General features: G+C 39.3%; 3 gene segments (V, D, J or C); 2 read left to right on the top strand and 1 right to left on the bottom strand.

Annotated features, from left to right (window-relative positions):
* Positions 1 to 1,077: 1,077 nt before the first annotated feature.
* On the bottom strand, positions 1,078 to 1,598 carry LOC122994063. The segment is given in 2 exon segments: positions 1,078 to 1,421; positions 1,547 to 1,598. Coding segments are annotated over 2 exon segments (396 nt in total).
* Positions 1,599 to 2,444: 846 nt separating this feature from the next.
* On the top strand, positions 2,445 to 3,025 carry LOC122994062. The segment is given in 2 exon segments: positions 2,445 to 2,463; positions 2,530 to 3,025. Coding segments are annotated over 2 exon segments (351 nt in total).
* Positions 3,026 to 6,646: 3,621 nt separating this feature from the next.
* LOC122993852 lies at positions 6,647 to 7,348 on the top strand (the record flags this gene model as incomplete). The annotated part of the segment is given in 2 exon segments: positions 6,647 to 6,738; positions 7,029 to 7,348. Coding segments are annotated over 2 exon segments (363 nt in total), but the record flags the coding sequence as incomplete, so codon positions are not given.
* Between the last annotated feature and the right edge of the window lie 19,219 nt (positions 7,349 to 26,567).

Below are 26,567 nucleotides of genomic sequence, written 5' to 3'. Positions count from 1 at the left end.
TAAAGTTTTACACTCTTGCTAACGGGTGATTTTTGAAATGATGAAGATGTAAACTATTAGTCTGGTTGTTGAAAATGATACATTGGAGTAAGAGAGAGCGCTTTCAACTTTTTATCTTTAGTTCTGAAACCTGTCTGTTGTCATGGTTCAGCAGTGATGCCTCTCTGTTGCCATGGTTACTGAGCTCAAAGAGGGAAGTGAAATACTGAAGAGCAGAAATGTGATCAGTCTCTCTCCCTGCAGTGGGTGGAGTCGCCCCCACCCTGACTTGTTGCCTAAACCCAACTACACACGGGACTCAGGATGCAAACCCGGGTCTCTGCTGCCAGAGTCCTGCATGTTGTACGCCTGCCATCCACTCCATCCTCCTCCTTCTGACTTCACAGCCATATATACCATACCATCATAAGGATGATACAGTTTAATACTAATGTATGTCAATGTTTAGTTGAGTTTTTTTCCTTCTCAAACACACTGCTGGTCGGCTCTTTCATGTGATATCTTTCCATGCAGATAGGTCTGTGAAAATGACTCCCGCTTCCTTTGTTGGGCTGACAAATCTCAGAGCTGTGTGTCTCAAAACCTGCACAAATAAAACATTTGATATTAAGGAAACAGCTTAACCACCTTGATTTTTTTCACGCCCAAATACCTGACATGTTTCTGTTCCTTAATGATCTTGTTACAACATGTGAGCTGTTGTTACATATGTAATAACCACAGTATATCACCTGTTTTGATGGTTTTGGTTAAAGGTCATCAGCCATACTGAGCCATGGCTCACCAACAGTAGCAGACTGGTATATTCTCTCTTTTCAAAGAGGAAACACTGAGCTCATAATTAATGACAAACATGGGATCATTGTTGAGTTGATGCTAAGAAGCTGTGATGGTGAACTTCACTGATTTCAGAGGAATCTCCTTATAAATAAAACTGTTTGTGTGAGTCCTTTATTTCATTGTTTGAATATAGTTTTAGTTTTGACACACTTAATAAAGTGTGTGTGTGTGTTCAGTGAACTGTATCAGTCAGTTTCTGTTCAGTCTGACTGAGGGAGGTTTTTGTACGACGCTTTTTCACTGTGTGAACACATACTGACTGTTGATATAGTGAACACTCTGACAGTAGTAAACTGCTGCATCTTCAGCCTGAACTCCACTGATGGTCAGAGTGAAGTCAGAGTTTGATCCACTGCCTGTAAAACGATCTGGAATCCCTGATTCTCGCTGATCAGCAGTGTAAATGAGACGTTTAGGAGTTTCTCCATCTCTCTGTTGGTACCAGGCAAAACCTTGGTAGATGCTCCCACTATCAGTCCAACTATGAACATCCTGACTGGTCCTACAGCTGATGGTTGCGGAGCCTCCCAGAGCAGATGTCACTGCTGCAGACTGAGTCACTGTGATCTGGCCTCTGGACTCTGAGGATACAGAGACAAAAACATAAAGCAGCGTCATGGTTTTGATGGTTTTGATGGTTTTGTGGGCTTCATTTCAGAGGGACGGATGTTCATAGAGGAGAGGAGTTTGATTCTCTGGACTTTACCTGTGAAGCAGCAGCAGAGGAGAGTCCAGATGAGGACGGAGATCAAAGTCATGTTGTTGATGAGGAGGATTTCTGTGGCTTCTGTTGTGATGAAGGACAGTTGTCAGTCATCCAGTGTTCAACTCTCAGGACTATAAACTCTCCCAGAGCACTGGAGCATGGTGCCGCTGATGCAAAGTGGCTCTCTATGGAAATGCTCTGACTGACTCCAACAGGGACTTGGATTACTCTGATGATGCTGTTTCATCAATGGATCGATCAACTTATCACAGTATTGATTAGGATGTGTCAGTGTTTATTTTTATGTGGTTTGGACTTCATGTGAACTTCATGAACTTTTTTTTGAAATGTTCAAGTTAATTTGTTAAATGTGAACAGCTTGAACTGCAGGACAGAGTAAAAAACAACAGTCCTACTTTAAAAATGATTTTAATTTCAGCCTTTAATTCTCTGTTTTAATTTAATCATTTAAATTCAAAGAAGATAAACAATGTGAAATGCTGTGAATCTCTGATCATTTAAAATGTCTCCAGTTGTCTTTTAACCTCAGTCTGAAATCAGATTTTTGAGGGTTTTTCATTTTTTGAATGTCTCAACATTTTCCGTATATTACGGTGGTCTGTTAGTTTTGACTGATGAATCTGATTAACTGTTGATCTTTTGATAGTTTTGAAAGTAAATATGTTGTTATAAATTCAAATTAAATCATAGATGTCTGAATTATATATTCAAACTTTATGTCCTTATTTATATATAGTGTATAGTGTAAAATAAAATACATTAAACAGTCATATAAACGACTTAAAGGAGTTTCTGCTCAACCAGTCACTCACTGACACACTGTTTCACTTCCCTCTGAGAAACCTCTCATGCATATCAGCACAGAAAGAGTCCTCATATGGCTCCACCCTTTCACAGTAAAGGTGTCCAAGCGTCTGGTGTTGGACTGACAGCTGTCCTCTAATCTGATTGGTGTCTCCTAGGTGATGTCCGTCCCACCCTGACGGTGCTGCCCCCCTCCAGCGAGGAGCTACAGAAGGGGAAGGCCACGCTCATATGTCTGGCCAACAAGGGCTTCCCCTCAGACTGGAGTCTGGCCTGGAAGGTGGACGGCAGCAGCAGCAGCAGCAGCAGCGGGGAGGAGAGCAGGAGCCCCGGGGTGCTGCAGAAGGACGGCCGCTACAGCTGGAGCAGCACCCTGAGGCTCCCTGCAGACCAGTGGAGGAAGGTGGGCTCTGTGACCTGTGAGGCCACCCAGGGCTCCCAGACTCCAGTCTCAGAGACACTGAGGAGAGACCAGTGTTCCCAGTCCTGACCTGACTCATTGGGACTCTGCTACTGGTTTTACTCTGCTACTGCTCTCACTCTGATCTCTAATCAGAACAGTGTAACATTGTGTAACTTCAAACTGTAACAACTGCATTACTGTAGTACTGATGACTTAGATGCTTGAAACAATAAACATTTTCTCTCTTGAAATCAAATATTTTTCTGTGGATGTTTGACACCAACAATACATGCAGGATTATAACTCTGTCTTGATCTTAATCTTGGGATTATATAAAGTATTGTTACACATCTATGAAGTCTTTGAGTCTCAACTGACATTGTGTCTGTTTAGCAGTGGTATCATAAATCATTGTGTAAAACATGGTGTTAATGGAAGGATGAAAGGATCCCATAATTTTAAAATCCTTTCAAAATGTAGTTTACATTAATAGAGTTTTGAGGATTAGAAACAAAGTGCAGAGTATTGTCAGCAAAAGATGATATCACCTGGTTCTTCTTTTACACCAAAGGTTTCCATGTCAGTATGTTTGTTGCATGTTTCTTTAAGAATACCAAAAGAACACCTCTGATGTCTTTTTATTTATGTGCTGCATTAAAGTTCTTATTGAATTGTCCCTGGTTTTGAGATGTTAAAATGTGCAATAATATGTTTTAATGTCTGAAAGGGTATTATCTTATTCAAAGAGAAAAGTAACATTTGTATTTGTAATGTTTAAACAGATATAGGACTTTGTTTGCTCATATTTTAGTTTTCTAAACTGGTTTGATCATTTCATGGAAAATCACCCAGGTATCCTTTGACCTTGATGTAATTTATTATTATTTCAGTTTCGTAAAGGGTAAATGTGCATTAAGCTGATATCCTGAATCCTGTCAATAAATTGACAAAAGTCTAAAGAATAAAAAATGAAGATCTGACATAGAATGCAGGACATAATCATAACAAATATGTAAAAATAACAAAACATGAGTGTGATCTCTAAAGTTACACTATGTACATATACAGTAGGTACAATCATTGTACAAATGTAGTGCATACGGCCTGCCTCCCCATGTTCCCCCCACACTAGACCTCTGACCTTTTCATGTGTGTCTGAAAGAAAAAAGGGAAAAAAACTGCTAATAACACAAAAATGACTATCTAAGATAATTTTGTTTCCATTAGAGTTCTTCTTAAAAGCCCTCCTTAATTTCAGCTCCTGCCATGAAACCAAGAGATACCAACATTGTTTCCCTCTGAGGTCTGATTATTATTATTATATCAGAAGGAATATAGGATTTTGTGAAATATAATAAAATGTCATCGGCATATAGATAGATTTTTCGATAGTGTGACTGAAACAACATCTGAAATTTTGTGATGTTTCTAATGTAATGGTGACAAAATGTAGAGAGTGGTGCAGAAAGAGGAAGTCCACTGCTGTTTTAATCTTAAAGCTGAATCTGGTTCACTGACAGTTTGGCCCAGAGGATAAATAATAAGAAACATCTTCAGTGATTACTTCTGTAGACACATAACGGACCGTATTTTAAGTGCAGCGTGGTAGATCCTGGATGTACGGACTGTGCAGGCGTCTCCAGGCACTCCTGTTATTCAGGTTCATGAATGTGCCGGAGCACAAAGTGCAAAAGGGCTGGATGAAGGTGAATATAGAAGGGAGGGTGGGCTGATTATTTGTCAAGTCAATTATTATCAAACAGTCTAGATTTCTTGTAGTGGTGATGAAAACAACAGAAATAGAAGCAATACAGATAAATAGATCGTATCAACATTCTATAGAAAATATGACATCATAATTTCTCTTCATGAACCGGTTGACATCACAGACTCAGAGTTTGATTGGTTTATTCTTATTATAAAACAAGTTTCTCTGTAGTTCTCTTGGATTTCTTGTGGTGAACCACAGGGTTCAATCCTGGGTCCTCTTATTTTCAGTTTAGATGTTACTGTTGGATCAAAGAGTTAAGTGTTAGTGTTCCAGATCTTCCTACAATCCAGTGATTCTTAAACTGAGATCTTTTAATTTGCCCCTAAAATTCTGCCAAACAGGTGAAATCTGCTGAAACTGTCTGTTGATGTTAATCTTACTGCTCATAGTCTGTGTATAATATTTGATGCTGTGTTTTCCTTTAATCATCAGCTGGCTTAAATTGTACAGTGAAGAGGTAATGTTGTCTCCACTTTTGAAGCAAACCATTAGGTTCTTCTTGTGTTTGTAAAGCCTGAAAAGGTGATCAGCTACCTTTCTGCAACTCCAGTTAAAATGTAACCAGTCTGTTAACGAGGAGGAAGAGTAACTGAGAGAAGTGAAAATACAGATCTAAGAGGAGACGGAGAGATTCAGGGAGGAGCTAAGCTGTTACTGAACTATGGAAGAGAGACGAACTTCCATATTCAGCAGAGTTCAATACACAAACCACAAACATTACCTTCATTCAACATGCTGGCATTGAAGTATTATGTATTTTCTTTACTGTTTCTAGTCATTCTAACAGGTATGAAAGTTTCTGCATGAAAAAAATTCAATTCCACTTTTGTCTGAATGTGATTCCTTGATCGTGACTTTAACATGTTATAACAGAGAAACATGAAAACATTTTGTATTATGAAAATATTGTACATGTGTCTCTGAGATAATGATTACAGTCTAATCTTTCTCTCCACTGCTGTTTTACTCTAAACAGTTATACATTCAAATATTAATTTATTATGAACTATTGCATTAAAGTCATCAGTCAGCATCTGTGAAATATAAGAGACCCTCTCTGGAAACTAATGTTTTTAGCACATCACACACTTAAAAACACCTCAACTAATGAATTAAAGAAGTAAATATTTTAATGGAGCAGTATCTGCTGCAAAATAACGATCACATTAATGTCTGAAAACATGTAGATTGAAGCCAAAGTTTATTTCGTTCACTGTTCTCAAAAGAAATATTTAAAAATTTAATGAACAAGCTACAAAGTCTGATAATTATCCTTTTATCACCTGATCGGTTATATAATATCCTGAAGAGGAAGACAGCAGCAGGAAGAAAAAACAGCTGAGAGCTGAGAGGAGGGAGGAGAAAACCTGAGACTGAAGAACAGAAAAGACACAAACTTTCACTGTGGACTTTAACACAAACACGGTTGGTTTTTAAGATGCTGTCAGTGCACTTTAGTCTGTTTCTGACTTTGTTTCTCGTCACACTGACAGGTAGGTGAGCAGATGAACTACTAAATAATATTTTCTACTATTGACTTTAAAGGAGTTTTACTGATAAAGATGAAGTAAAACAGAGTTATCTCTTCCTTTAGGTGTCAGCTGTCAAGAACTCACTCCAGTCAACAATGAAGAGAACAGTTTAGAAGGCAGAACTGTTACTCTGTCCTGTAAATATACGAGAGGAGCTGCTGATTTTTTCTTCTGGTATCGACAATATCCAGGAAAACCACCAGAGTTCCTCATCTCTCACATGGAAAACGGAGATGTGGTTGAAAATCCAGTACCTAGACTGTCTGTTAATGTGATTAAATATAAAATCCAAATGGATCTGCAGATCTCCTCTGCTGCAGCGACAGACTCTGCTCTGTACTACTGTGCTGTGAGGCCCACAGTGACAGCAAACCCACAGTCTCTGTACAAAAACACAAGCTGACACACTGACAAGCTGCTGGAAGCCTTTTTTCCACACTGTTGTACTGAACTTTTTACCTCCACTAGAGGGCCACATTATCAAGTAGGCGGTGCACTATTTCTGCACTGTGTTCAACCATTCTGTCAATAATAACTGCTGCTGTGAAGAGAACAATTCTCAGACTGAATGTTGAACATTAGATTGTTTCTCCTGTTGATTTAAACCTTGTTGTAGAGATGGAACATTGGCTGTGGATTATTCTTGCTGCTCTTTTCTTTGGTAAGACAGAAAGCAGAATGTGTTTCCTTTCTCAACAGTTTTTAACACAAAACTGAGCTATAAGTGCTTTTAATGTCCATCATAGAGGGAACAGGTAATTCCTGCTGCCATTTACAACTTTTTTAGAAAACAAGATGTGGTTTGTACTGACAGACAGCAGTCAGTAGAAACAGACTATTCTAGATGTCTCAGTGTCTGCTAGGTAACTCTTTAAAGCTGCTGATTGTTCTCCTTTAATCAATCATCTTTATTGATTCATCTCTTCCTCTGCATGTTCTGTTCTTCCCCAGAGTGTAAAGGACAAGACAGCGTGACCCAGCCAACAGGAGATGTCATTGCTGCTGAAGGAGACACAGTTATACTGGGTTGTACATTTCAGAGTGGAAATCCAACTTTGTTCTGGTACAAACAAGAAGTAAATGATTCTCCAAAGTTTATGCTGCGGCGTTACAAGTCTGGTGGAGGAGATAATGCTGCAGAGTTCCAGGAAGACAGATTTGATGCTACAGTTAACGGGACATCAGTTCCTCTGAAGATCCAGAAGCTGCAGCTGTCTGACTCTGCTGTGTACTACTGTGCTCTGCAGCCCACAGTGACAGGAAACACCAAAACTCTGTACAAAAACCTTTGGAGCAAAGACAACAGAATACTCCACAACATCCACTAGAGGGAGTCACACACTGTTAAACTTCAGTGGTTTGAATCTTCACATATTTGACTCAGCCCTACAAAAGACTCATCTGTATCCAACATGTGTGAAACCTGGATTATGATGGTGACTGCAGAATCGGTGTCATTTCCACAGTTGAATCAAAGAAGTGTAACAGAAGGGATGAATGGGTCCGACTCTTTCTCTCTTGATAAGGATTCCTGTCTCTCAGCTCAGAGTATCTGCTGATGCAGAGTACTGATCCCATAGCAGTGCTCTCTTTTTCCCACATTCAAATCTGTGCACCCCACTGCTTGAAACTCATTGGAACAACTTCAACATGAGGTCTCATGAGGTCATGAATTGCTGATGTGACTGAATGAATATAACTGGTAGTGAAAACACTGAAGTATTATAATGACATGGAAGAAGAGACTGTATTACATGTAGATTGGTCTCATCATGGCAGATACTTGATCTGATGAATCACCTGAGTATTACTGCAGATACTGATGTAGTGTGTCAGTGTTTGTCTAACAGAGAGAACTATAAATACAGAACTACAAAGAGACGGAGACATTCAGGGAGGAGCTAAGCTGTCAGTTAACAGCCACATTTAGAGCAGCAGCACCTGAAAACAAAGAGACTCACCTCAGTTTGCATCACAAACATGTCCAAGTTACCACGTGGCTAGTTCAATCCTGCCTTCAGCCCAACACTACAAAAACAGTCAGCATGTTCTTCACAAAAAGATCAACCTCAACACCGGATCCAGATATCATAGTCTCTGGAAAAAAAACTACAGACTGAGTCTGAGTTTAAATACCTTGATATCACTGTTGACTCTAATCTGTCTTTCACATCACATGTTGCAAGGAATGTTAGATTCAATCTAGCCAATTTTATATTTACAAGGAGCTGCATGACCATTAATGCAGCTGAAATGTTCATGAACACAATGATTTTCCCACACATCACGTACTGTCTGACAAGTTGGGGACATGTCAATAAAACCAAGCAGAAGCCAATAGAATCTGTACAAACAAACAATAAAAACTATAGACATGAAGCCACAAGGATACCATCATTGCAATATTTTGATAAAGCACAACTTATTAAGCTGGTTAAATACAGTAGACTGTGTCTTGTTTTCAAGGTAATACACAATATGGCTCCTCCACCACTCTGTACATACATCACATTAAAAACAAGCTGAACTACCAGAGCAACAACTAGAGGAGATTGTCTTATTCCAAGAAGACAAAGTAGTTTTGGCCAATCTGCTTTTTCTGTCAGAGCATCGCAAGATTGGAACAATTTACCACAACACATAAGAAACTGTGTCAACTATCATTCATTCACCACAACATTAAGAGCCTGGTTCATTAGAAATCAAACTTGTGAACACTAGAACAGTCTTACTTGTCATTATTATGCTAAGTGTAAGAGCTGCTCTTGTTTATCATTGGCTTTGTATGTAACATCCACATTTTACCAGTCCTGACATTGTGCTGTCAACCTATTTGTTGATTTGTTGATTGTTGTCATGCTATTGTTGATTTTGTGTATTTTAAGAGCTGTCTTTCTTGTCTCTATGCAGTGCAGGCTTGTTTGTATCGGCATATTCTCACTGCTTTTATTGTTGATTGTATTTTTGATGCTTTTATTCAGAATATTTCTGCTTCTAACTTTTGCCTGCCCAGTGACAACAGATGAAAATTAGCCTTTCTGGCTAACTCTGGCATATTTTCAGAAATGTTATTAATATGCACTGTCCCTGTCAAATAAAGTAATAAAATAAAATAAAAAATAAATGTGGTCAGGCAGAGTCGTGCGTCACATGCAGGTGTTTGTTCCTCTAAATATTTCATCTCTTACACTTTGGTAATCTGAAAAAGTGGTTTATCAATCTGTTCACATGGGTTTCCAGATCAATAAGTTTCTTCCTACCATATGACCCATGGGGGGCTCCTTAAGATTGAACATGTTTCACACAACACAGTTACTTTCTGTACAGTTTGCAGTTTGGACTTTTTGACTTGTCAGAAAGTTGTTTCTCTACAGATTGATTGTGGTGAATTTTCTGCAGATTCCTCCTTCAGTCTGACCTTCTTGGATGATGATGACTGCAGCATCACTGTCATTTCTAAAGCTTCCATCAGCCTGAATGTAAACAGACCACAGCAAGAGGAGGAGCTACACAACTGAATATGAAAGGCTTCATTTGGAACTGAAGAGATACTGTGTTCTTTCTATTGTTCATTCACTACAAGTCAAATAATGTTACTTCATTTCATTTGGATGATGATGCTCACTTTTCATACTGGTAAGTACTCAGGACACCAATCAGCATGTAACAAGAGATGATAGACATCATTCAATAAACTACTGTCAATTTTTTAAATAATTTATTTATTCTTTTTTTTACTCAATTTAAAGATATTTTATCATTTTAAAAATACAAATTTCATGGTGAAATATATATTTGTTGTTTTCAGGATCCTCTGAGGATTTACTGACACCATTTAAAGATGTAATGCTGGCTTTGGAAGGAGACAATGTGACTCTCTCCTGCAACTATTCTGGTTATGTTAGCATGCTCTACTGGTATCAGCAGAAGTCCAGTTCGTCTCCACAGCTGCTCATCATGGAAAATTCAGAGAAAGAAGGGTTGTTTTTGAAACATGACAGAGAAACAAAGACATTTCATCTGCAGATCTCCTCTGCTGCAGTGTCTGACTCTGCTGTGTACTACTGTGCTCTGTAGCCCACAGTGACAGGAAACACCAAAACTCTGTACAAAAACCTTTGGAGCAAAGACAACAGAATACTCCACAACATCCACTAGAGGGAGTCACACACTGTTAAACTTCAGTGGTTTCTTATCAAACAGTCTAGATTCTTTTCCCTCATGAGACACAGTTGTGATGAAGAGTTTTACAAATGAATGTCATTTGACATATGAGTCTCCTCCTACTGACTGCAGAGGTGGCTGCATGGCAGAGAGCTGTTTGATTCCAGCTGTGAACATCAGACCAAACACAACTCACAAAACCACTCAACACTTATTCAAACTCAACATTCACTTACAGCATTTCACTTGTGTAACCATGGAAACACTGGCTGTCATTTTACTGTTTTCAGCTCTTGTAGGTACGTATGTTTTTGTCATTGTGTGATATTTTCCAAATGATGGATATTTGACTCTGGAATAGAACTTTAATACAACATGTTTCCTTCACTAGGTAACACCTTGGAAGATGATTTCTATAGAAATCAGTCGAATGAACAGTTGATCAGTTTGTGTCCACAGAGTAACACTGTACAGTTGACATTTTCCACTGTCTTCTCCTCTCAGCCTCATGAACAATGTTAGTCTAATGGCTTCATTTTCTCTACTTTTTCCAGGACTAATAGCTGGAGACACAATCTCTCCTGTAAAAGATGAAGTCAGTGGAAGAGAAGGAGGATCTGTCACACTCACATGTACCTATCAGACAAGCTATAGCGATCCTTGGCTTTTCTGGTACAGACATAATTCTGACCTTCAGGCACCTAAGTTTATACTCTGGAAAGGAGCAAAATCACAGAGTCATCAAGAATATATTCCTGATAATCGATATAAATCCCAAACATCAGCTACAACAACTGAGCTGACCATACAGAATCTAACCCTGGCAGACACAGCTCTCTACTACTGTGCTGTAGACACACAGTGATAGAAAGTGTAGAAGAGGCTGTACAAAAACCTGAACACAGATATCTGACTACTCTTCAAAGAGGAGGGAAGTGGTATTCAAACCACAGCTTCATATCAGATGGATTCTGCTAATTCCTGTTTTATCAGAGTCACTGTGGTTACAGCTGCTAATGAAACACTGTGGGAGGATTCACATGAGCAGCAAATCCACATCAATGACAAACCAGCTGGATGATGCTTCAAACACAAGACACCATCAAACATAAAGTGACATAAAACTGTGTGTTGAACAAAAACCTGAAGTTACTCGTCGGGTTAAAAAGTGAATGTAATGAAAATATGAGAATGTTTGTTTCATACTGTCAGTTTTTATCATGAGCTGTTTCCATTAGACATTCAACAAGGGTGTCTGCTGCCTCCACTGTTTGAACTACGAGTGTGAATCAGATATGGTCACTGACTTCATGTTGTCTTCAGGTATTGTTTAATACTTAACTAGAATAACTGTGACCTTCTATCAGCAACACTCTCAGCAGACCACAGCAGGAGGACGAGCCGGAGAACATTAAAGCTTCATGAAGAAACACAAATGATGCTGCACATGAAAATCTGACATTCCAACAGGACCCAGTTATATTGTTGTGTTGTCATATTTCTATGTAAACCCACGTGAAAAAGAGTGCAAAAAAGCTGAAAATTCAGAATATATTTTAATAACACAATTAAATATTGGTTGTTTTGCTAAAATGAAAATTGTTAAGAACAGATGAAAAGAGAAAACAAGAGAAAACAAGAGATATGGGGGAAAACAGTCAAAACATGTGTTGGAGAGGCTGTTGATTGGTACATCAGTGCCACCTTGTGGTGAAAGTGCGCAACTGCGCCAGCGAGGACATGAAAGGCTGCCGTTCATTGTAACTACATTAAGCAAGAGGCGCACTGTCCGAACCAGAGGGAAGTGGACATTACTGCATCCAAGTGGTGTGAGATGTGTGCGTCTCTGACGAACTGTGAGTAAAGGAAGTTATTATGGACTGAACGGGACATTTAGTGAGCCTTTCATGGCATATTTGTTAATTCACTGATGCTGTTAGCTTCCGGCATATCTGCTAAGCTAAGCTGTTATACATGTGGCTCAGTAATGTTAATACTAGCTGCTACCTGTTGCTACACTGTTAGAGTTTGACATTGTTGGTATTCTGGTAGTTGAGTAAAGGAGGGGGAGTCCGTCTGTACTGTTACTTAAATAGTAGCCAGTATAATTTCTTTATGGTGTGAATGTGTAATTAGTTTAATAGCTTACCTGTTCATGTGTTGATCAGGCTTATATGTGTCATAGCAGTAATTTGGACATAAGTAATTTAAGTTGAGTGTATTAGGTTGTCTGATTCTTATTATGTTTGGCACTTTGTATGTGTTTCTGTTATAGACCACATACAGCCACACCTCCTTCAACTGTGCACCTGTAAGCCCACATAGTTGCAATACTGTGCTGTTGTGTTACATGAGAAGCAGTAAAGAAGAGTTAACTGCATCTGAGCGTCCTGTGTGTTCTGACTGACACTCTGAGGGGAACGTCACTCTTACTCAACCAACACCTACACAGTCCTAAGTGAATAGTTATATAATAACGTGTCTTTGATTGTTTGCTGGATGTTTGTGTGGATCATCAGAGTTTCCAGAGTTGAAGGTAGAGGAAGTGTAACTGAGAATAGAAATATCAGTTAGACTTTCTGTACAGTTTGCAGTTTGGACTTTTTGACTTGTCAGAAAGTTGTTTCTCTACAGATTGATTGTGGTGAATTTTCTGCAGATTCCTCCTTCAGTCTGACCTTCTTGGATGATGATGACTGCAGCATCACTGTCATTTCTAAAGCTTCCATCAGCCTGAATGTAAACAGACCACAGCAAGAGGAGGAGCTACACAACTGAATATGAAAGGCTTCATTTGGAACTGAAGAGATACTGTGTTCTTTCTATTGTTCATTCACTACAAGTCAAATAATGTTACTTCATTTCATTTGGATGATGATGCTCACTTTTCATACTGGTAAGTACTCAGGACACCAATCAGCATGTAACAAGAGATGATAGACATCATTCAATAAACAATTATTAACTTTTTCTTTTTTTTTTTTTTTTTTTTACAACCAAACTTATTTTAAAGACATTTTATCATTTTGAAAATAGAAATTTTTAGGTAAAATATATATTTGTTGTTTTCAGGATCCTCTGAGGATTTACTGAAACCATTTAAAGATGTAATGCTGGCTTTGGAAGGAGACAATGTGACTCTCTCCTGCAACTATTCTGGTTCTGTTAACATCCTCTACTGGTATCAACAGAAGTCCAGTTCGTCTCCACAGCTGCTCATCACGGAATATTCAGAGAAAGAAGGGTTGTCTTTGAAACATGACAGAGAAACAAAGACATTTCATCTGCAGATCTCCTCTGCTGCAGTGTCTGACTCTGCTGTGTACTACTGTGCTCTGCAGCCCACAGTGACAGGAAACACCAAAACTCTGTACAAAAACCTTTGGAGCAAAGACAACAGAATACTCCACAACATCCACTAGAGGGAGTCACACACTGTTAAACTTCAGTGGTTTCTTATCAAACAGTCTAGATTCTTTTCCCTCATGAGACACAGTTGTGATGAAGAGTTTTACAAATGAATGTCATTTGACATATGAGTCTCCTCCTACTGACTGCAGAGGTGGCTGCATGGCAGAGAGCTGTTTGATTCCAGCTGTGAACATCAGACCAAACACAACTCACAAAACCACTCAACACTTATTCAAACTCAACATTCACTTACAGCATTTCACTTGTGTAACCATGGAAACACTGGCTGTCATTTTACTGTTTTCAGCTCTTGTAGGTACGTATGTTTTTGTCATTGTGTGATATTTTCCAAATGATGGATATTTGACTCTGGAACAGAACTTTAATACAACATGTTTCCTTCACTAGGTAACACCTTGGAAGATGATTTCTATAGAAATCAGTCAAATGAACAGTTGATCAGTTTGTGTCCACAGAGTAACACTGTACAGTTGACATTTTCCACTGTCTTCTCCTCTCAGCCTCATGAACAATGTTAGTCTAATGGCTTCATTTTCTCTACTTTTTCCAGGACTAATAGCTGGAGACACAATCTCTCCTGAACAAGATGAAGTCAGTGGAAGAGAAGGAGGATCTGTCACACTCACATGTACCTATGAGACATGTGCAGTGGGTGCTTACCTTTTCTGGTTCAAACATAATTCTGACCTTCAGGCACCTCAGTTTATACTCTGGAAAGGAGCAAAATCACGGAGTTATCTAGAATATATTCCTGATGAACGATATAAATCCAAAACATCAGCTACATCAACTGAGCTGACCATACAGAGTCTAACCCTGGCAGACACAGCTCTCTACTATTGTGCTGTGAGACCCACAGTGATAGAAAGTGTAGAAGAGGCTGTACAAAAACCTGAACACAGATATCTGTCTACTCTTCAAAGAGGAGGGAAGTGGTATTCAAACCACAGCTTCATATCAGATGGATTCTGCTAATTCTTGTTTTATCAGAGTCACTGTGGTTACAGCTGCTAATGAAACACTGTGGGAGGATTCACATGAGCAGCAAATCCACATCAATGACAAACCAGCTGGATGATGCTTCAAACTCAAAACCATTTCATGGAACAAAAGATTAAATGAAAAAAACAAATCAACAGATTATTCACATTAAAGTTTTGATATTTGCAGCCTTGTTCATTTTTCCTTGTTTTGGTTTGTATCAAGATTTCAAGTGTTTGTTGTCACTATTCAGCCATGATGTGTCAGTAGATGAACACAACACAGAACGCATCGTTCCCATCAGAAAAAGTGCTTTCAGTCAGTCAGTATTCTGTCATTGCAGCTAAACAGAGGAACTCGCTCCTCAAGCTCATCAAGGAAATTCATACATATCACACTTTCACAGACCAGCTGACGATGTGGCTCATTGAAAACCAGGTTTGCCGACATTAGTCTGTCGACAGCCCTCTCTGCTGCCATCTTGTGTTTTTAATGTGATACATGTAATTCTGTTTTATCATATGTCTTCAGTTATTACCTTATTCTGTTCATGCTGTTGAGTATATATGTGTATATAACAAAAATATCGTAAAAACGGTAAAATGTCTGTCAGCAAAAGTTGCCAAACACTTACCATCAAATAACAGTAAAAAACCTTTAATTATTCTACAGAGATTTCTTTTAAAAATACGGATATTTACTTTGGACATTGTCTGCATTTTTACAGTCCAACCATTGTAAAATAAAAAGAAAATATCATTATAAAACATCACTAGAATGTTAAACAAATGTATTAATCTGCACAAAAAAATTTTAAATGATTGCAGAAATATCTCAGAATTACCTAATTTAAATGAAGACTGTTGTTTTCATAAAGTAATCTTTGTTAAATTCATAGGATTATCCAATCCATCCACAAGAACTCCCCATCAAAGTACAGATTTCTGGATGTAAAACACAGAAAAATTATGTAAAATTACATTTAAATTACCCTCCTATAACACCCATTAACTGTATCTTGAGAGCTGTAGTCTTTTATTTTATGTGATTATCCAGTCTATTTACAGTAAATTCCTGGTAAAATTGATTTTATACTGTACAAAAATATAAGATCATGTGATTATAGTTTATAAAAACATAATTATGATAATCGTTACTTTATATAAACATTATTTGACAGTAAGAACAAGCAACTCTCCAATATATTTACAGGCTTTTCCCATTAATGTATGAGGTTTACTTTATATAAACATTATTTGATAGTATTTAAAAGCAACTATAAAATATATCTACTAGGGGTGTGCCCGAATACAAAGACGTTATTCAGCAAAGCACAAAAAACATGTGAAATACCAGCGCGCAGGTCGGTTACATCACTATCTCAGTGTCTCTCCTCTGCTCCGCTGTTACGTCTATCAGCAGGTCTCAATGAGGGGAGTCACATCCACCTGCTACATGACTCACATTTCCTTATTTGGACATCACTCCCGGAATACACTCAGAGCGTGGTGCTGATAACGCCAAGGTCACAGGTTCGATCTCTATACTGGCCAGGATCAGTTGTTGTAAAGGGAGAAGTTCTTGTGCCGCCTGCAGATGGAAAGAAAGTTGATGTAAACTTCCCTGTTTCTAACCCATGGAATGACCAACAGTGCCACATCATCTCACACGTGTATCCTGTGAAAGCTTCACGTCCAAAGTCCTGCTCCTTCTTACTCGTTGTCTGGAGACTACTACTGTAGCAGCATTGAAACGTACACTTCCCTTTCCACATGACCACGTGGCCTAAAGGACGAGGCGTCTGACTTCGGATCAGAGGATTGAGGGTTTGAATCCCTTCGTGGTTGGCTATCCCTGCTTGCATTGCATATGTGTCTGTTGAGTGAAGAAAACCCCAACCAGAGGCTGTGAACATGTACATCAACCTATGTGACATTGCTGATCATGGGTAAAATCTGCTAGTAGTCACAGAAATGCAGCAGATTAAACAAAGTGTTTGGCTTTAGGAACTTACAGGAAGTATGTGTTTTCTGTGATTAACATCTGTATCAGAGGGGGTACCTGTAAATATTCGGCACCCTCGCTCTGCTTATTATGGGCACATTCAGCAGGAGTAACGCTTTGGAGGAATCCTGGTTAACGTCAGTTCCTTCAAATCAAGGCATTGTGTGTTTCCTGCCATGAAGATTTGTATGCAGAGCGTTGGCTTTTCAATGTTTGGAACCACAACATTGCTGATTGTGATGAAAAACTACTCATGAGTGGAGTAATGCTTTGGAGGAACTGTGCTATAAATGTGTTTGGTGTGTACACCAGCATTATGCAGAGAAAACCTACTTCTGTCATGGAATAACTTTGAGATGGACAGCAGCAAAGTCACCAGCAATGTGGGGGGAAATTCAACCTTCTGGGGGTTACACAGTCCCAACTGTCAATAGGCTGCCTATACTGTAAGGCAGGTTCAGGAAGTGCTACCATCGTCCTCCCTCCATCGCTTCAATTGGATGCGTCCATCCATGTAATGTCACAGGTCAAGCAGGAAATAAATCAAGATGGAAAGAGTGGAGTTTGAATCTAAAATAACGCTAGCCGATACAAATGGATGAAGGTCCCAAAAAACAAAAAGGTGGAGCAGAAAAGGTCAGAGAGAAAAAGAAAAAGAATCTTGAGGCTGATGCTGCAAAATGTTTTAAGTTAACACATTTATTCAAAATATCGATGCCACTGCCAACCAAAATCCTGGTAGCGTTAGCATGGCTAGCTGCAGTGATAACATTAACAGTCCATCACCAGATGAAGAGGAGGAGGAAGAGTCTGGACAGATGAGCAGCAGACTGATTCCAGTGGAGAGCAGGAGCAAGAAGAGGAGGACGCTGCCGAGGACGAGTGAAAGCTGCATGATAACCTCCAGCAGGTGATACTGCTAACGTTAGCTCATGTAGTGACAGTGTTAACAGCAGAGCTCTGAACCTGACGCTCTCTGTCACACAAGTAGCATGCAAGAGCAGCTTCATCAAGAATAGATTACGGAGCACTACATTTAGAAGCGTTCATGTTTATGGCTACAGAATAAAACTTTCTTATAGCTTTAGACACTGATGGAATGATGTAATCGACAGGATGGCAGAGAAGAGACGTCTTCTCACCGCCTAAGGTAGGACATGCTATTCTATTCTATTCTATTCTATTCTATTCCATTCTATTCTATTCTATTCTATCTATTCTATCTATTTGTTGCTTATGCTGTTTTTTAAATGATGTCAGCTGATTGGTCACACTGGGTCCACTCCATTAGGCTGCAGGCCTGCTGCTTGTCACAGCCTGACAATACCAGTGAGTGAATGTTTAAATAGTGTCGGTAGCATGAAATCCTGACTGTTAAGCCTGATGTGTGAATTGCATCAGATCAGCTGCAAACACAATGTTGGATGATTGACTATTAATAGTTCTCACAATTACAGATCATCAATGAATTAAATCCTAAATATGCCTCTTGGGCTGCTGATTTGTCCTCTAAGCTATTTCTTGTCTATTTATTTATTTATTATATTATTTTATGAAACCCTGTAAGTACACCTGTTGTTTGGGTTCTAACTTGATATCTATTGCTCAGCGTATATGTTATAAATACTCTGTTATTGCTTTATGCAACTCATAAGTGTGTTTGTTGGGGATAAATGTTGCCGGTCCAGATGAGAATTGCCAGGGCAGAATTTTGTTCCCAGTCTGACTCTGCAGCCCACAGTGACAGAAAACACCAAAACTCAAAGTCAAACACAACCTGACAGATTTTTGATGCTTCTGTAGTTTCACATGACAACAGATCAGTCATGTAAAAGCTGCTCCAGGCAAAGTTTTTATGTTGACAATGAAGACATGAGAGAAGAGAAAGAGTCCTGCGATGGTGATATAACTGGTAGGATGTCAGTATACACATCCTCCTTACTGGGATCAGTGATGTCACAGTGATGTCATTAAGGGAGGAGGGGCTTCCTCTACAGATGGGAGAAGCCCAGCTGTCCCCATCAGAAAGTAAGCAGACTTCAGTAAGTTGACTTTGAGGATTACTGAGCTGTTTATCTTTGAACATGTTGCTTTTAGTGCCAGCTCTGCTCCTCTGTATATTCACTGGTAAGTCACATTTTATTCATTTTATTAATTAGTTGAATTCAGTGGCAAGAACATTCATATCTGATAATGTAATTAAAGCAGCTACATAGTTACTGAAGCACAGAACAAGAAGCCCAAGAAAATGTAAATTTGTTCACTAACTTCTGGATTTAAATATTTTCATGTAGGTGTCAGCTGTGAAGAACTCACTGCAGTCAAGAATGAAGAGAACAGTTTGGAGGGCAGCGCTGTTACTCTGTCCTATAAATACCCAAAACTTTCATCTACTGATTATTTCTTCTGGTATCGACAATATCCAGGAAAACCACCAGAGAACCTCATCCGGCACTCGGCTTCTGGAACAGTAGCAAATCCAAAACCTAGACTGGAGATTACAGTGAAGGACAAAAAAATCCATCTGCAGATCTCCTCTGCTGCAGTGTCTGACTCTGCTGTGTACTACTGTGCTCTGCAGCCCACAGTGACAGGAAACACCAAAACTCTGTACAAAAACCTTTGGAGCAAAGACAACAGAATACTCCACAACATCCACTAGAGGGAGTCACACACTGTTAAACTTCAGTGGTTTCTTATCAAACAGTCTAGATTCTTTTCCCTCATGAGACACAGTTGTGATGAAGAGTTTTACAAATGAATGTCATTTGACATATGAGTCTCCTCCTACTGACTGCAGAGGTGGCTGCATGGCAGAGAGCTGTTTGATTCCAGCTGTGAACATCAGACCAAACACAACTCACAAAACCACTCAACACTTATTCAAACTCAACATTCACTTACAGCACATTTCACTTGTGTAACCATGGAAACACTGGCTGTCATTTCACTGTTTTCAGCTCTTGTAGGTACGTATGTTTTTGTCATTGTGTGATATTTTCCAAATGATGGATATTTGACTCTGGAACAGAACTTTAATACAACATGTTTCCTTCACTAGGTAACACCTTGGAAGATGATTTCTATAGAAATCAGTCAAATGAACAGTTGATCAGTTTGTGTCCACAGAGTAACACTGTACAGTTGACATTTTCCACTGTCTTCTCCTCTCAGCCTCATGAACAATGTTAGTCTAATGGCTTCATTTTCTCTACTTTTTCCAGGACTAATAGCTGGAGACACAATCTCTCCTGAACAAGATGAAGTCAGTAGAAGAGAAGGAGAATCTGTCACACTCACATGTACCTATAAGACAAGTTATAACAATATTTACCTTTACTGGTACAAACATCATTCTGACCTTCAGGCACCTCAATTTATACTCAGGAAAGGAGCAAAGGGATATAGTAGTCAATATAGGTCTGATAATCGATATGATTCCCAAACATCAGATACATCAACTGAGCTGACCATACAGAGTCTAACCCTGGCAGACACAGCTCTCTACTACTGTGCTGTAGACACACAGTGATAGAAAGTGTAGAAGAGGCTGTACAAAAACCTGAACACAGATATCTGACTACTCTTCAAAGAGGAGGGAAGTGGTATTCAAACCACAGCTTCATATCAGATGGATTCTGCTAATTCCTGTTTTATCAGAGTCACTGTGGTTACAGCTGCTAATGAAACACTGTGGGAGGATTCACATGATGCGCCTCTTTCATGACACGTTTTCTTCCTCGATCACTTCTCTTCTCTCTCCTACACTTGAAGAGGGCTGACAGTGAATCTCTGCTGACCATAATGCGTCACATTATTTAATGACACCAGTAACACACATCTGTTGCACCGTACAGACAGAAGTAGTAGTCAGGAAACAGCAGCCATGATGTGCTGATCTGGGAGGCAGAAGTGACAAAACTGCTGCTTTTCTAGACAGTTAAAGTGCATCAAGACACAGCCAGTGTGTCTGATTTCACAGAGGAAACAATAGAGGCCGATGTTCTGACGCAGATCATATGCTGCCGGCAAGAATACAATGAGAAGTTAATCACTCATGTCTCATATACAATGAATGTAAACAACACTGATGCTGGGCAGACGAAGCTAAAGTTAGCTCACTTTGGAAAAGGAAACGTTACTGCAGCTCAGTTAACAGCCACATTTAGAGCAGCAGCAACTGAAAACAAAGAGGTTTATTTCAGTTTGCATCACAAACATGGTCAGGCAGCACTGCTGGACTTGGGGGGGACGAGGACAAAAAGTACTGCGAAAGTGCCCTCTAAGGTTCCTGAACAAAGGAGAAAACATGCAGAAGTTCTGTAATGACTGTCTAGTTATGGGTAAATCAGGATGAAATGCTCTATAGAGCTTCTATATGTGACAATCTGGAATGACGTGTCCTCATGGTGCCTTTCAGTGGGAGAAAATGTGATAGTGCCCTGTGCCCTTAAAACGAGAAAATATGATGTGCTCTTTAAATGAAGAGGATGTAACGCAGTGCCCTGTGACGCTGTTGTAATGGACCATATTCACATGGCGGCCATTTTCCTCTGACATCACGCTCAGGGAGGGAAGCTGTCAAGTAAAGCCTGTGTGAGAATGGCGAGATGGTCACTTGAACTTCATTTTTTATGTGTAAAATTGAACTAATTAGTGTTACATATTTTATAAACGAGGTTGCCAATATCAGGGCAAACATCTCACCCATGTCCAGTCCACTTACTAGTGGCTCCTCCTTTTGTCCAGTGTCCATGGAGGATATAGCAGCCCCATTAGGACAAATGAAACCCTCCTCAAGCCCACTAGATGTCCTACCAACCACTATGTTTTTAAAGATTTTTGCATAACCAATATTATAAACCGCTCTCCTCTATCAGGGTGTGTCCCCAGATACTTTAAGCAGACTATAGTTCAGCCTCTATTAAAGAAATCAAACCTGGACCCCTCCCTGCCAGAGAACTACAGGTCCATTTCAAAACTCCCTTTCTTTTCCAAAGTTTTAGAAAAGACTGTTGAGAAACAACTTGTTCAAACACTGGAATTGCACAGGGTGTTTGATAGATTTCAATCTGGTTTCTGTAAACTGTACTCCACTGAAGCAGCTCTACTTTAGGTCTCAAATGACATTTTAATGGCTGCAGATGCCGGAGACGGTTCTGTTCTAGTACTATTGGACCTTAGCGCAGCGTTCGATACTGTGGACCATCACATTCTGATCCACAGGCTAAATCACTTGGGGGGCATTTCTGGGACTGCATTGGAGTGGTTCTCCTCATATCTCATGGATAGATCTTTGTCAGTCTCTGTAGGTGAATTTGTGTCGGACATGGAAGCTTTGTCATGTGGTGTCCCCCAGGGATCAGTCTTGGGACCCATTTTATTCTCCATATACATGCTGCCACTGGGACAGATCATCAGCTGTTTCAAGAACATCTCCTATCAGTTATATGCTGATGACATCCAGTTGTACTTTTCATTTAAACCTAATGAGCTTCACAAACTCTCTGTACTTAACAACTGTTTAAACGCAATAAGGAATTGGATGGCAAATAATTTTCTGCAGTTAAATGCAGATAAAACTGAAGTCCTGATCTTTGGCCCTGATAATCTTCAGTCATCAATCAGGCAGAACCTTGGTGCCTTATCTTCATATTATTAGTCTTGCCTGCACAATCTTGGTGTAATTTTGACCAATCCATGAGTTTTGAAGCGCATGTTAAGACGCTAACTCGATCATGTTCCTTTCACCTGAGAAACAGCCAAACTCTGGTCTGTGGCATCAAGAAATGAAATGGAGATGTTAATACATGCTTTTATATCATCACGTTTGGACTACTGTAACTCTCTTTTTACCTGCCTTAATAAATCTTCCATACACCGCTTACAAACTGTCCAAAATGCTGCTGCTAGGCTTTTAACACAATCCAACAGATGGTCACATATAACTCCTATTTTAATCTCATTGCACTGGCTTCCAGTAAATTTTAGAAGTCATTTTAAATATTTGGTGCTCATTTATAGAGCCCTACATGGCTCCACAGTACATTACGGACCTTCTGCACCCCTACACCACTAGTCGAGTTCTTAGATCCTCCACTCAGGGCTTTCTAAGTGTACCTCGTACACATTTTAAGACCCACAGAGATCATGCTAAGCTTTGGAACAGTTTTCCAACAAGCTTAAGGTCCTTGGATAATGTATCCTTTAGTAGTATGTGCTATTTTATCTTAATTTGTCCATTTTATCTGCTCTTCTTGTATATTTTATCTGGTGTCTTTTCTTTTTATTCATTCTGATTGCATTTTATTTTATTTTATTTTATTTCTTTGACTGTGAAGCACTTTGTGACTGGTGTTTGTGAAAGGTGCTATATAAATAAACTTTGTTTGCTCACTTTCTTACAGTCCACATGAAGTGAAAACTGAGCGGGAGACATCTACTCTTCCATAGAGTCCAGATGATTCATAAAACCTGAAGCTTCCACAACAACTCCACCATCTTTACATTTGACCTCTGACGGCTGCAGAGGACCAAAAGACACTAAACTGTCAATTTACATTCAAGAGGAAATAAATTCTGAGAAGAACTTAAAAAGTCATAAATTGTTCAAATATTCATTCTCAGTTTTCAGCTTTTAAGATGAAAAATATTAAAGGAGCAGCAGCAGGTTCAGGAATATTATCACCTTTTATATGTTGGGGAACAAAGTGAGTCTGCACCAGATGTAAAACAGGAAACATTCAATCTCCAGTGATGACTACATACAAGACAAGCTATGCTAGGAAAGGAGAGAGGCACAAACATGTGTTTAGTGTAAAGTTGTCAGTAGGAGGAATAACACAGGGCTGTGAATGAGCTCTGTCACTGTGATCAGACTCCTCCTTTAAATCCACCAACTTAGTGTTGATGAAGACTAAACAGAGATCAGAGTCTTCTTTATACTCGCTGTAGCTCAGAGTTACTCAACACTGCAGATATGACGTCTCTGTTCATCTCAGTGTTGCTGGCTGCTATGTGCCTTGGTATGAACACAGCTCTGTTTCTGTCATATCAATCCAACATTGACATGATTCTTTAACAGCTCACTGATACTGTTTGTTGCTGTTTTACAGAATGCAGAGCACAAAAAGACAACGTGCTGCAACCAAAAGGAGATGTGACTGCTGCTGAAGGAGAGGCAGTAACACTTGGCTGTCAATATAACAGCAGTTCATCATATCCATCTCTCTTCTGGTACAAACAGGAAGGAAACAACAGCCCCAAATTCATCCTGAGCCGCTTTAAACTGGACGAAGGAAACACACCAGATGAGTTTAAGGAAAGATTTTCATCCACGTTGAATTCAACCTCACAATCAGTTCCTCTGCAGATCTCCTCTGCTGCAGTGTCTGACTCTGCTGTGTACTACTGTGCTCTGCAGCCCACAGTGACAGGAAACACCAAAACTCTGTACAAAAACCTTTGGAGCAAAGACAACAGAATACTCCACAACATCCACTAGAGGGAGTCACACACTGTTAAACTTCAGTGGTTTCTTATCAAACAGTCTAGATTCTTTTCCCTCATGAGACACAGTTGTGATGAAGAGTTTTACAAATGAATGTCATTTGACATATGAGTCTCCTCCTACTGACTGCAGAGGTGGCTGCATGGCAGAGAGCTGTTTGATTCCAGCTGTGAACATCAGACCAAACACAACTCACAAAACCACTCAACACTTATTCACACTCAACATTCACTTACAGCACATTTCACTTGTGTAACCATGGAAACACTGGCTGTCATTTCACTGTTTTCAGCTCTTGTAGGTACGTATGTTTTTGTCATTGTGTGATATTTTCCAAATGATGGATATTTGACTCTGGAACAGAACTTTAATACAACATGTTTCCTTCACTAGGTAACACCTTGGAAGATGATTTCTATAGAAATCAGTCAAATGAACAGTTGATCAGTTTGTGTCCACAGAGTAACACTGTACAGTTGACATTTTCCACTGTCTTCTCCTCTCAGCCTCATGAACAATGTTAGTCTAATGGCTTCACTTTCTCTACTTTTTCCAGGACTAATAGCTGGAGACACAATCTCTCCTGTACGAGATGAAGTCAGTAGAAGAGAAGGAGAATCTGTCACACTCAGATGTACCTATGAGACAACTGATACTACTCCCTTGCTTTACTGGTACAAACATCATTCTGACCTTCAGGCACCTCAGTTTATACTCTGGAAACAAGAAGGGAGCAGTTTTGAATATATTCCTGATAAACGATATGGATCCAAAACATCAGCTACAACAACTGAGCTGACCATACAGAGTCTAACCCTGGCAGACACAGCTCTCTACTACTGTGCTCTAGACACACAGTGATAGAAAGTGTAGAAGAGGCTGTACAAAAACCTGAACACAGATATCTGACTACTCTTCAAAGAGGAGGGAAGTGGTATTCAAACCACAGCTTCATATCAGATGGATTCTGCTAATTCCTGTTTTATCAGAGTCACTGTGGTTACAGCTGCTAATGAAACACTGTGGGAGGATTCACATGAGCAGCAAATCCACATCAATGACAAACCAGCTGGATGATGCTTCAAACACAAGACACCATCAAACATAAAGTGACATAAAACTGTGTGTTGAACAAAAACCTGAAGTCATTCGTCAGGTTAAAAAGTGAATGTAATGAAAATATGAGAATGTTTGTTTCATACTGTCAGTTTTTATCATGAGCTGTTTCCATTAGACATTCAACAAGGGTGTCTGCTGCCTCCACTGTTTGAACTACGAGTCAAGTCAAATTAAAGAAACTGTTATGTATATAGCACATTTCACAGCAACAGGCATAAACTCATTGTGCTTAAAAACAAAAGCAAAACAAAACAAAAGAAAGTAAAGATCATACATGACAATAACCTATAATATTACATTAACATTACATATATAAAATATAAGATAAAACACAAGAAGGTATTGCTATAAGAGAATAGGGTGAGAAGGTATTATTATTATCATTATTAAAAAGAAATAACAGTAATAATACTGATTATAAAATGAAGGTTTTACCCTTTAAACAACTAAAAGCTTGTGAAAAAAGATGTTTTTAGTCTGCTTTTAAAGGAAGACACTGTTGTAACAGACCTGAGTTCATGTGGTAGAGAATTCCAGAGAGTAGGACCATAATGACTGAAGGCACCATGAGCTGATTAAGTAAGTAAATAAAACTTTATTTATATAGCACCTTTTTAACACAGGTTACAAAGTGCTTTACAGTGACGTTGGGACACAAAGAAAATAGGACACAAAAACCATGAAAGACACATTCAAGAACACATACAGACATCTCACACATACGAACACAGCAAGCATACAGTCATCACCCAGAGCACACACTTGAATTTATCAAATGTTATGAGAAAAACATTTTAAAAAAGGAGGTTTTTAGGTGTTTTTTTTGAAACAGTCAACAGATTCAGCTGATCTGATGGAAGTGGGGAGATTGTTCCAAAGTCTGGGTGCCAGGGCAGCAAAAGCACAGTCACCTTTGGTTTTTAGTTTGGCACGTGGTACGGCCAACAGGTTTTGGTTGGAAGACCTAACTGACCGCATGGTAGTATACGGGCTTAGTAGCTCGGATACATAGGCAGGAGCTAAACCGTGTAAGGCCTTGTAAGTGATTAAGAGAATCTTGAAATCAATCCTGAGCTTCACTGGCAGCCGATGCAGTGAGGCTAAAACAGGAGTGATGTGGGATCTGCGGCCAGTCCTAGTTAATAGCCTCGCTGCTGCATTTTGTACAAGCTGAAGACGTGACAGGTCAGCTTGAGAGTTTATTCTTGGTATAGTGAGGAGACCTTTACTTGATGATCTCAGGGGTCTGTCTGCTGTGTATTCAGAGAGCATGTCAATGA

This window comes from Thunnus albacares, chromosome 12 (assembly GCF_914725855.1).
Source record: "Thunnus albacares chromosome 12, fThuAlb1.1, whole genome shotgun sequence".
Taxonomy (NCBI): Eukaryota; Metazoa; Chordata; class Actinopteri; order Scombriformes; family Scombridae; genus Thunnus; species Thunnus albacares.
Note: the sequence above shows the minus strand (reverse complement) of the source record. Positions and strands in the feature narration are given on the sequence as shown.